This window comes from Saccopteryx bilineata, chromosome 1, assembly GCF_036850765.1.
Source record: "Saccopteryx bilineata isolate mSacBil1 chromosome 1, mSacBil1_pri_phased_curated, whole genome shotgun sequence".
Lineage (NCBI taxonomy): Eukaryota > Metazoa > Chordata > Mammalia > Chiroptera > Emballonuridae > Saccopteryx > Saccopteryx bilineata.
The window spans coordinates 127,848,790-127,860,991 of NC_089490.1; the positions used below are offsets into that span (position 1 = coordinate 127,848,790).

At 41.8% G+C, this 12,202-nt stretch overlaps 1 protein-coding gene across 5 annotated transcripts in view; it reads left to right on the forward strand.

Annotated features, from left to right (window-relative positions):
* Window positions 1–12,202, forward strand: part of SCN8A (sodium voltage-gated channel alpha subunit 8) — a 265,318-nt gene that overhangs the window by 180,987 nt on the left and 72,129 nt on the right. For all 5 annotated transcript variants that reach the window (XM_066265290.1, XM_066265307.1, XM_066265314.1 and 2 more), the window contains exon 13: window positions 10,299–10,431. In XM_066265290.1, the coding sequence (XP_066121387.1) occupies window positions 10,299–10,431 (133 nt within the window). The remainder of the gene's footprint in view (window positions 1–10,298; window positions 10,432–12,202) is intronic.

Consider the following 12,202-nt stretch of genomic DNA (forward strand, 5'->3'; position numbering starts at 1 on the left):
CCACAGAGCCATCCCCAGCACCCGGGCCAACTTTGCTCCCATGGAGCCTTGGCTGCTGGAGGGGAAGAGAGAGAGAGGAAGGAGAGGGGGAGGGGTGGGGAAGCAGATGGGTGCTTCTCCTGTGTGCCCTGGCCGGGAATTGAACCCGGGACTCCTGCACGCCAGGCCGACGCTCTACCACTGAGCCAACTGGCCAGGGCCAGCCTTTTCTTGCTTCTTAAGGTATGCCTGTAATGCTATGAACTTCCCTCTCAGGACTGCTTTTGCTGTGTCCCATAAATTTTGAGATGTATGTTCATTTTCACTTGTTTCAAGGAAATTTATTTCTTCCTTGATCTCGTTGTTAACACATTCGTTATTTAATAACATGCTATTTAGCCTCCAAGTGTTTGAATGTTTTTCAGTTTTTCTGTTGTAGTGGATTTCTAGTTTCATACCATTGTGATCAGAGAAGATGCTTGATATGATTTCATTCTTCTTAAATGTATTGAGACTTGTTTTATGTCCTAACATATGGTCTATCCTAGAGAATGTACCATGAACACTTGAAAAGAATGTATATTCTACTGCTTTGGGGTGAAAGGTTCTGAAGATATCTATTAAGTCCAGTTGATCTAGTGTGTCATTTAAGTCTGCTGTTTCTTTGTTAATTTTCTGTCTACAGGATTTATCCATTGATGTTAGTGGGGTATTAACATCCCCTACTATTATAGTATCACTGTTGATCTTGCTCTTTATGTCTATCAAAATCTGCTTTATGTATTTAATTGCTCCTATATTAGGCACATAGATATTTACAATGGTTATATCCTCCTGTTGGGTTGCTCCCTTTATCATTATGTAGTGACCTTATTTATCCCTTACTATATACCCTTTGTTTTAAAGTCTATTTTGTCAGATATAAGTATTGCTACCCCAGCTTTTTTTTCATTTCCATTTGCGTGAAATACTTTTTTCCATCCCTTCACTTTTAGTCTGTGTGTATCCTTTGTTCTGAGGTGTGTCTCTTGTAGGCAGCATATATCTGGATCCTGTTTTCTTAACCATGCAGCTACCCTATGTCTTGTTGTTTTTTGTGTGTGTGTTTCCAAAGTGAGAAGCATGGGGCTGGAGGGCGGCAGACAGACAGACTCCCACATGCGCCCAACCGTGATCCATCCGGCATGCTCACCAGGGGGCAATCTCGGCCTGTCTGGGGCATTGCATCGTTGTAACTGGAGCCATTCTAGCACCTGAAGCGGAGGCCATGGAGCCATTCTCAGTGCCCAGGCCAACTTTCTTCCAATGGAGCCTTGGCTGCAGGAGGGAAGAGAGATATAGAGAGAAAGGAGAAGGGTGGAGAAGCAGATGGGTGCTTCTCCTGTGTGCCCTCATCAGGAATCAAACCTGGGACTTCCACACACCAGGCCAATGCTCTCCCACTGAGCCAACTGGCCAGGGACTACCCTGTGTCTTTTGATTGGAGAATTTAATCCATTTATATTTAAGGTTATTATTGATATGTAGTTGTATATTGCCATTTTGTTCTTTAAATCTACAATCCTGTGTTTCTAATTTTTTTTTTTCTTTGCTCTTTTACAGCAAGCCCCTTAACATTTCTTGCAGTATTGGTTTAATTGTAATGAATTCCTTGAGGTTTTTTTGTTGTTGTTGTCTTTTGTCTGTGAAGCTTTTTATTTCTCCTTCAATTTTATCCTTGCTAGATAAAGAAGTCTTGGTTATAGTTTCTTGTTTTGCATTACTTTGAATATTTCTTGTCAATCCCTTCTGACCTCAAGTGTTTCTGTTGAGAAGTCAGATATTATTTTATGGGGGCTTCTCTTTTGGTAATTGACTGTTTTTCTCTTGCAGCTTTTCGTATTCTTTGTCTCTTAACTTTGACACTTTAATTATGATGTATCTTGCTGTAAACCTCCTTGGGTTCCTCTTTAATGGAACTCAATGTGCTTGTTGAACTAGTATGACTTTTTCCTTCACCAATTTAGGGAAGTTTTCAGCTATGATTTCTTCAGTCAGGTTCCCTATTCCGTGTTCGTTCTCTTCTCCTTCAGGAACCCCTATCATGCGAAAGTAGTTTCTCTTCATGTTGTCACAGAACTTTCATAGTGTTTCCTCAGACTTTTTGAGCCTCTCTTCTTTTTGCTGCTCTGCTTTTGTGTTTTTGTTTTATCTTGTCCTCTATATCACTGAATTGATACTCTGCTTCATCCAGCCTGCTATTAATTCCTCCTAGTGCAGTCTTCATTTCTGATTTTGTATTTGTCATTTCTTTTTTTTTTTTTGGCAGAGACAGAGTCAGAGAGAGGGATAGATAGAGACAGACAGACAGAAAGGGAAAGAAATGAGAAACATCAATTCTTTGTTGTGGTTCCTCAGTTGTTCATTGATTGCTTTCTCATATGTGCCTTGACCGGGGGGCTACAGCAGAGTGAGTGACCCCTTGCTTGAGCCAGTAACCTTGGGCTCAAGCTGGTGAGCCTTGCTCAAAGCCAATGAGCCCGCGCTCAAGCTGGCGACCTCGTGGTCTCAAACCTGGATCCTCCGTGTCCCAGTCCAATGCTCTATTCACTGCACTACCACCTGGTCAGGCCATATTTGTCATTTCTGACTGGTTCTTTTTTATTATTTCAATGTCCTTTTTGATGCTTGCTATCTCTTTATTTAGGTGTCATTATGTCCATCCACTGTTGCTCTAAGATCCTTGAGCATCCTAAAAATCATTGTTTTAAACTCTACATCTGATATTTTGGTTACTTCCATGTCATTTGGTTCTTTTGGGGGGGATTTCTCTTGTTGATTCATTTGGATTGCATTTCTCTGTCTGTCCGTCTTGTCTGTGTATTAGGTAGCACTATCTGACTTTGAAATTTTTCTTTGGTCTTTATGAAGAAAATGGGCTTGGTGGTGCTGTCCTCCCTCCAGGCCACTTCTTTTCCTTGTTCTGGGAACGCTTCTTGGGGGTACTATTTTTTCTCTTGTTGATTGTGAGTATTAGATGCAGTTGGTCCTTTCATGGGTATGGTTATCCCTTCAGGTTGGCTGGCTGTAAGGGTCAACCTTGATCATGTGTATTACACACTGTGCAGTGTTGTTCCTGTTGGGCATATTTATTCTCCACAGTGTCTGGTGCCTGCTAGAATCCACCTGTGGGCCTGCTGCTTGTGTAGGTAGTTGAGTCTAGGGTTGGTGCTATCTGCCACCCACTACCAGTTGTGTTGGCTCTAGATCTTTTGGGGTTGGCATCAGTTGTTGTTTGTAACCTGCTGTGGTCTACCAGTCTGTAGCTACTGCACTTTTCACTGTTTGTGTCTCTGTTTCTGTGCCTGGGTACTGTGAGAGGGGCCAACCTTTGTATAAGGACCAGCTTCCTCCTGCTTAGAGATGACAACAGCTCAGTAAAGCTCCAAGCTCTGTAAGATTTGTTTTCACTTTTCAGCTTCTCCTCCTCCTCTTGCAGCTGCCTGGTCTTCCCACAGAGTCTTCTGTAGTAAGACTGTAGTGAGGGCTCAGACTGGCCTCACTCAACCAACCCCTCCACAGGTTGCATACCTGGTGGGTTAGGGCTGCTGAGGTTGTGAAAACAACGTTTGTGGGACCCCCTACATCAGGGGTCTCTTGGTCAGGAGCTCAGTACAGGGAATGTGACCCCTACTCCAGAGTTTGATCCCTCAGCCACTGCTGGATACTCAAATTTTATTTCTTCTCAACAAGGTGAGCAGTAGGTTCAGACCAAGTGTGGCCAACAGACTCCTCTTCAGAAGTTCTTTCAGCTTTGGAGACCTTCGTCTCAGGGAGGAAGACTGAGAGAGTCCTCTCCTGGGGCTGACTGTGCCCCTCCCAAAGGTGGCTAAGCCCCTCAACCAGATCCAACAATACACCAGGGACCCACACTTTAAATATCTATGCTCCAAGCATCTCCCCCTTCCCCCTGTGGAATCTAGCCTAGCAGGACAGAATATCCAGTGTCTAGGCCAGCTGACTGTAAAGCTCCACCCTATGCAATGTACATAAGCTGCTGTGCTGGTGCTGATCACAGAGAGTGGAACTCGCCTCAGCTGGGCCTGGTGTGAAGAGCTTTTTCTTAGGATACCACTCTAGCAAAGGTCGTTAGGTTCTGAACCGATGCTTTCTGCAGCTGGCCCCTGGATGTACCAGCCCTGGGCCTCCCTAGCAGGAGCCCAGTGCAGACCAGTGGGAGACACTGCCGGTGACTGGCCCTCAGCAACCTTCTTGGAGCTATAAGCAATTCAGAGTTTATGGCTGCCTTTGCTGGGCCCAGGTGTACATGGAAATACCAAGCTGCACTTCTTGGCTGGCTTTTACCCACTCTGGTCCTGGGGGAAAGTCCACTCAAACAGCCAAGTTTCCCTGAGTTCCGCCTCTTGGAGCCTCTGTCTGCTGGCTGCTTGTTGGGCTCAGCTGCTGAGAAAGCCTCTGCTAGAGTCTAGAGCCTGTGGCAATTCTAGAATTAGGGAGGGTGGTGGATGTGGCTCCGCCCCTTGGCCCTAGGTGTCAGTCTGTCCAGACTTTTTTCACAGACTTCAATAGAGTGTGACCCCAGGAGTCCAGTGGGTGTGGCCTCTGAGACCCAGAGGTGTGGTCTGCCCACTCTCTGGACACATTCAACTGAGTCTCTGGTGAGGTGGAAGCACCAGTCATAGACTCAGGAGAGTGTGGGGGGTGGGGGGGCTCCGGTCTCAACACCAGAAAACTGAGTCACTCTTGTGCCGCCTGCCTCCTGGCCTCTCATAATGACCCGTCGCCATGTCTGGGGTAGGAGAGACTCCTGAGGGTGGAGCAGCTGCTTTTCCCCAGGCTGATGGCACTCAGAGGGGATTGCTCCACCCAAGAAAGATGGCGACTGCAGTACTGGAGCATGACTCGGCACAGGTGTTCTGGTGGCCGTGTCCCACAGTGTCTCTCCCTGGGCCTCGAAGTTTACTCTCTCCTCCTGCCACTCCAGTCCTCTCAGCTCTGCCCAGCCAGAGCCCTGGGTTAGTGGCTGAGAACGAGGTTTTCTGCACCGCCCCTTTAAAACAGAATCTGCGTCCGAGAGGTGTGTCCCTTTCTCGCGGACAGAAACCTGGCTTTTTTCACAGCTAAATGCTGTCTGGGTGCCTCTTCTAGGCTCTGGGGCTCTAGGCTGGGGCCAGGCCTGGGGTTGAGGATCCACACCTCTCAGGGCAACCACCCCGTTGTGAGAGTTCCTCTGTGCCGCTGCTTGCTCCTGGGAGCGGGGCAGCCCTTTCCGTGTCTCCGCCCTTCCTACCAGTCTCGGTGTGGCTTCTTCAGTGATTCTTGGTTATAGATTTCTTTTAGTTTTAGTCCAAAGTTGGTTTTTCAAGATGATTGTTCTTAAATTAAGTTGTAATCCAATTTGTTCCTGGGAGGTGGCAGTTGGAATGTCCGCCTACTCCGTCACCATCTTTCTTTGGTAGAGCATCCTAAAGGTGTCATTTAAAAATTTTTATTTTCAAGTATTTGTTGCTAGAATATAAGCATACAGTTGATTTTTATCTGTTTACATTGTCTCTCATGACCTTGATAAATTGACATTGGTTCTATTATGTTTGAGTTTGTTTTGGGTTTTTTTTGTATTTTTCTAAAGTGAGAAGTAGGGAGGCAGAGAGACAGACTCCCACATGCGCCCAACCAGGATCCACATGGCATGCCCAGTAGGGGGTGATGCTCTGCCCATCTGGGACATTGCTCCATTGCAACCAGAGCCATTCTAGCACCTGAGGCGGAGGCCATGGAGCCATCCTCAGTGCCCAGGCCAACTTTGCTCTAATGGAACCTTGGTTGTGGGAGGGGAAGAGAGAGACAGAGAGAAAGGAGAGGGGAAAGGGTGGAGAAGCAGATGGGTGCTTCTCCTGTGTGCCCTGACCGGGAGTCGAACCTGGGACTTCCACACGCTGGGTCGACACTCCACCACTGAGCCAATTGGCCAGGGCCATGTTTGGATTTTTTAAAATATAAATTCCATAGGGCCTTCAACATGCACAATAATATTTTCTATGAATAGCAGCAACTGCATTCTTTATGCTTTCTATTTATTTTCTTTGCCTTATTGCACTAGCTAGGAATTCAGATACAAAATTCAATAGAAGTGATGAAAGTAGACATCCTTTTTTGTTTCCAGTACTAGTGGAAGAAGATTTAATGTTTCACCAAGAAGTCTAATGTTAGCTGCAGGTTTCATAGATGTTCTTTATCTGATTGAAGCTGCAATATTCTGAGAAATTTTGTTATGCAGTCATGTTGAATTTTGTTAAATGCCCTTTTGCTGCATCAGTGAGATAATTATATAGTTTTTCTCCTTTATTCTCTTAATGTGATGAACGACATTGACTTGTTTTACAATGTTAAACTAACCTTGCTTTCCTGGGATAAACCCTGTTGGCCGTGATATTATGTATTATCCTTTGTATATATTGCTGGATTCTACTTGCTCATATTTGTTAAGAATTACATATCTCGGTTTATGAGGGATATTGGTCTCTAATTTTATTTTCTTGTAATGTTTTTGTCAAGCTTACTATCAGGATTAGCTTTATAAAACAAGTTGAGAAGTATTCCCTTATCTTCTGTGTTCTGAAAGAATTTGTGTAAGATTCGTTTTATTTTTTCTGCAAATGTTAGATAGAATTCACTTTTGGAGCCACCTGGGTCTAGAATTCTCTTTGTAGTAAGGTTTTTTGGTATAATTTCTCTACTTTGAGCTGTTTTTATTTGGTTTCTTTTTCTATCAGTTTTGATAAGTTGTTTCAATAAGTTTATCCCTTTCATCCAAGATGAACTGACATAAAGTTGTTTACATTATGGTCTTCTTGTCCTGAAAATATTTGTTAAGATTTGTAGTGATGTCCTCTTTCTTTATCCCTGAAAATTATAATTGGTGTTTTCTTATTTTTTCTTATTCAATCTTGCTGGGAAATTATCCTTTTTATTAATCTTTTTATTTAAAAATTTTTATGACTTGTTTGATTGTATAATAATGTTTATCCATTTACTAATTCACTACTCTTTACTCCTATTTTTATTATTTCCCTTTATTTACTTACTTAAGGTTTTATTTGATCTTTTTTTACTTTCTTAAAGTTGAAGCTTAGAGCATTGATTTTTATGTGCTTTTTATTTTCTAATATAAGCATTTCAAGCTGTAATTTTTTTTCTAACCATTCCTTTAGCTACATCTCATAAATCTTGATGTGTTGTGTTTTTGTTATCATTAAAATATTTTCTAATTTCCTTTGTGATTTCATCTTTGATCCATGGATTTTTAGAAGTCTGTGCTTAATTTACAAATGTATGGGGCTTTTTCTGGATATCTTTTTGTTATCCCAGACTTTTTTTTTTATTATTTATTCATTTTAGAAAGGAGGGGGGAGAGAGGAGAGAGAGAAGGGGGGTAGGAGCAGGAAGCATCAACTCCCATATGTGCCTTGACCAGGCAAGCCCAGGGTTTCGAACCGGCGACCTCAGCATTTCCAGGCCAACGCTTTATCCACTGCACCACCACAGGTCTATCCAGACTTTTTGATGGAACTAGTTATTTGGATCTATGCTAAATGGTCTTGCCTGTGTAAAAAGATAATATAATGAATTTCTCTTTTACCTTCTAAAATTCCCTAAGTTTGAGCATTGAATTTTTATTTTTTGGTATCTTCTTTCATTTATTTCTTTTTTTGAAACTTAAGGTATATTCTATAACACATCTTATTATGGAACAAATTTTAATGTTATAGAAGTTATCTCCACTTTCATTTTACATAGAAAGATATAAGTAATATTTTTTCAATCTTAATGTTAAGTTTTGGGATGAATTTTTCTTTATGTGAATTTTTTTTAATCCAGGCTAGAAATTATTGCAGCTTTCAAATACATATCATTAAACATTAATGATTGGACTAGGTCCTTTAGACAGCATTTTTATTAATGTTTTTAAGGTTAATGTTATTAAAGCCTGAAGAATTTATATCTTGTTATATCCAGCAAGCCCAGGAAACAGGCTTGTACCTGTTTATACTTTGTATCAAAGTTATATTAAAATGCAATTTCATCTTTCCTTGAGGTATCAGCTGGTCTACTAGATCTTACTATATCTCAGGGGTGAGTATTATGAAGATTATCTACCATGTACTATAGATTTTCAGAAGGGCAACACAGTAGATTCAACAAATGCCAGAGATAAGAGTGTCCATTGAATGGGGCCTTTCTGTGTTCATTTTTAGATGATTGTCATTGTGTGTGTGTGTGTGTGTGCGACAGAGACAGAGAGAGGGACAGATAGGGACAGGCAGGAAGGGAAAGAGATGAGAAGCATCAATTCTTCGTTGTAGTTCCTTAGTCACTTTAGTTGTTCATTGATTGCTTTCTCATATGTGCCTTGATTGGGGAAGGAAGGCTACAGCAGAGTGAGTGACCCCTTGCTCAAGCCAGTGACCTTGGTCTAGCCAGCGACCTTGGGCTTCAAGCCAGTGACCTTTAGGCTTAAGCCAGCAAACATGGGGTCATGTCTGTGATCCCACGCTCAAGCTGGTAAGCTCACACTCAAACTGGCGATCTTGGGGTTTCAAACCTGGTTCCTCTGTGTCCCAATCCGACACTCTTTCCACTGCGCAACTGCCAGGTCAGGCAATGATTGTCATTTTTTAAATGTAGTAGTTTATCTGATTTATTAAATGTCATGAATATCAGGCTAGGAATTATAACCAGAAATGGCTTCTCAAAGAAATACACCTCCTATCACTTGAGGTAATGGTTATCAAGTCATTCTTACATATACAGATGTTCGTATAGTGATGTAGTAGTAAGTCTCAGGAAATAGTTCTTTTTTCTTTCCATTTCTTCAGTAGCTCTGCCAAACAAACAAAACCTTAAAATGAACCAAATGTCTGAATCAGTGAAAGTTTGATAAAACATTGTGATGAGATAAATTATAATCTTTCAGGAACCTTTTTCTGTGTGGTTCTTAAAATCTAAAGGCTTTCAGATATAGCTCTCCAGAGAATTATTTTCTTTTTAAAACTGTTACGATCATTCTGGTATGGATCACACAGATACTTCTCTAGCTTCACACAAACATGTCTTCTCCCTGGACTTTGAGTGATAGTGACTTTCTCTGCCCTCTTGCCTTAACTGTGGAAGGGACAGCCAACTTTATGTGGATAACATGTTAAAGTGGACAGTCAACATGGTTACTCGAAATCTAGGTTTTAAGCCATCCCATTAAGCCTCATCTGATGTAGAATATTCAGGTTGGAACAAAGAACACAAGCAAGGTATACTAAGAAAGTCTCTGCTATAATCTAACATACCAGTATTGCCCATTGTGGAGCATGTAAAAAATATTTTGTATGAAAATCTGATGCTATTTTCTGCCTTTTTTCTTTGGTTGAGAATTTGAGCCTTGCAAATTAACTCATAAAACTTTACAAGGACAAGATAAAGATATATGATGCAGTCTATTTAATTAAGATAGCTAAACCTTACCATACTTCTTTATAGTGGCTTGGAGGAGTTTTGGAGTAGAACTTGCTAACATTCAGTTAGACCCAGGTTTGGCATTTGGAATCAACAGTCTGGTAGAGTGATGGAGGAAACAATACTCATAAAACTCAGTGTGATCAGGGACTTGGCCCTTAATGAAATTTCAAGTAAAGGTGAATTTGACTTATTTTATCATGTGGTCCAGTTTAGTCAAATGCTGCAGATATGAGAATAAGACAGGAAAATTTAGGGTCTATTCTGATGGCATCGCCCAGGGGCCCTGGTCTTTCTACTCTATGTTTGGAATTGAGCAGATGAGGTAGCTAGGTCCCAGCCGGACTCTTGGGTTCGTTGTAGATTTGTACAAACTTATATGACTTGGTCTTGTCATCTGTAGAACTAAAGATGACCCATGGCCAACTTGTTTCATTCTACTTCTTGAAGTCAATAGGATTGTAGGATCAAAGTAAAAAGTTTAAGGAAGAGCGTATGGTCTTGTTCACAGTCTGGACCAGTGGTCGACAAACTGCAGCTCGTGAGCCACATGCAACCTAATAGCATGCAACGTTTTTAGCAAAGGCCAGCTTAGGAGTACCCTAATTAAGTTAATAACAATGTACCTACCTACCTATATAATTTAAGTTTAAAAAATTTGGCTCTCAAAAGAAATTTCAATTGTACTGTTGATATTTGGCTCTGTTGACTAATGAATTTGCCGACCACTGGTCTGGACTATTGATCTGGTAAGGCCCAACTTTAATGTTATAAGACTTAACTCACCCCATTTGCTTGTTGTTTTTTTTCAGGGTACAACTGAGGTGGAAATTAAGAAGAAAGGTCCTGGATCTCTCTTAGTTTCCATGGAACAACTGGCCTCCTATGGGCGGAAGGACAGGATAAATAGTATACTGAGTGTTGTTACAAATACACTGGTAGAAGGTATGTGCCCTGTGATGTCAGTCCAAGCTGCTGAGATGCAAATATGTAGTGTGCATGATAAATACAATGTCTGTCCCTTGGTCTGAGTTTTGCAAAAAATTGTCTCTAAGCGTTAGGAGTGGTGTGCTAGTTATAGAAACCAGCATTCCAATTCTGCATGCAGAGAATCCAATAAGGACTTCAAAGCTGCTGCCAGCATTGCACATAGATATGAAATACGTATGAAGGATTGACGTAAGTGTGAGCTAGAGGATCTGAAGAAGTCTCTGTAATCATCATCATAAGGCACCAGTGGAGAGAGGTGAGAGGCACAGAAGAATATAGACTGAAGAACTGAAGATATAAGATGATGGAGTCCCTTCATGTCCTTTCCCTCAAAACATACCTTCTTCTTTTTCCTTTTTAGCTATTTACAACACTTTTGTTTTTCCCTGAAAGATGAATGTACTGTGCATTTTGATTGCACCTAACTCTACCTGTCTTCAGACAGCCTTATGTATCCGTAACTGTATTTGATGTGTAAATAGGTAAGCTGAAGCCCCTCTTCCTCTGGCATTTCGTTGCCGCAGGAAGAGCAGCCACTGTTGAATCATAGCATGTCAGCAGTGCCGTTGCTCAGCGCCTGAATGCCATCAGGCGGCTCCTCCGTGAAGCAGCTGGGCATGCTGAGGAACGTCTGAGGATTTTGCACTTCCCCACAGTCCCAGCAAGTGCTAGCTTCCTGTCCAGTTGTGATCTGCATTCCAGGCTCCTCTTGCTTTCTTTGGAGGTTAGATTCAGTGATAAAGTTTTTTCTCACAAGGTTCTGATTGATTCTGCATGAATCTTCATCATTTGATTCATCTTGATTTAGCTGATTTGTGCCATTATAGAGCCAGACTATTCTTCTTTTCAATTACAGTTTACATCCAGTATTATATTAGTTTCAGGTGTACTGCATAGTGATTAGACATTTATTTCTTTATTTATTTATTTATTTATTTATTTATTTTTGTGACAGAGACAGAGAGAGGGACAAATAGGGATAGACAGGCAGGAAGGGAGAGAGATGAGAAGCATTAGTTCTTCATTGCATCCCCTTAGTTGTTTATTGGTTGCTTTTTCATATGTGCCTTGACCGGGGGGCTACAGCAGAGTGAGTGACCCCTAGCTCAAACCAGCAACCTTGGGCTTCAAGCCCAACCTTTGGGCTCAAGCCAGCGACCATGGAGTCATATCTATAATCCCACGCTCAAGCCAGCAACCCTGCGCTCAAGCTGGTGAGCTGATGAGCCTGGACTCAAGCTAGATGAGCCTGCGCTCAAGCCGGCAACCTCAGAGTTTTGAACCTGAGTCCTCTGCATCCCAGTACAATGCTCTATCTACTGCGCCACTGCCTGGTCAAGCTAGACATTATATATCTTATAGAGTGATCACCCCAATAAGTGTAGTACCCACGTAACACCATACACAGGTATTACAATATTATTGACTATATTCTCTGTGCTATACTTCCCATCCCTGGGACTGTTTTTATAACTGGCAGTTTGTACTTCTTAATCCCTTCACCTTTTTCACTCAGCCCCCCAATCCCAGTCCCGTCCAGCAACCATCTGTTCTCTGTATCTGTGAGTTAGTTTGTTTTATTTATTTTGTTTTTTTAGATTCCACATATAAGTGAAAAGATATGGTATTTGTCTTTCTTTGACTGACTTATTTCATTTAGCATAATACCCTCTAGGTCCAGTCATGGTGTTACAAATGGTAAGATTTCATTCTTTTTTTATGGCTG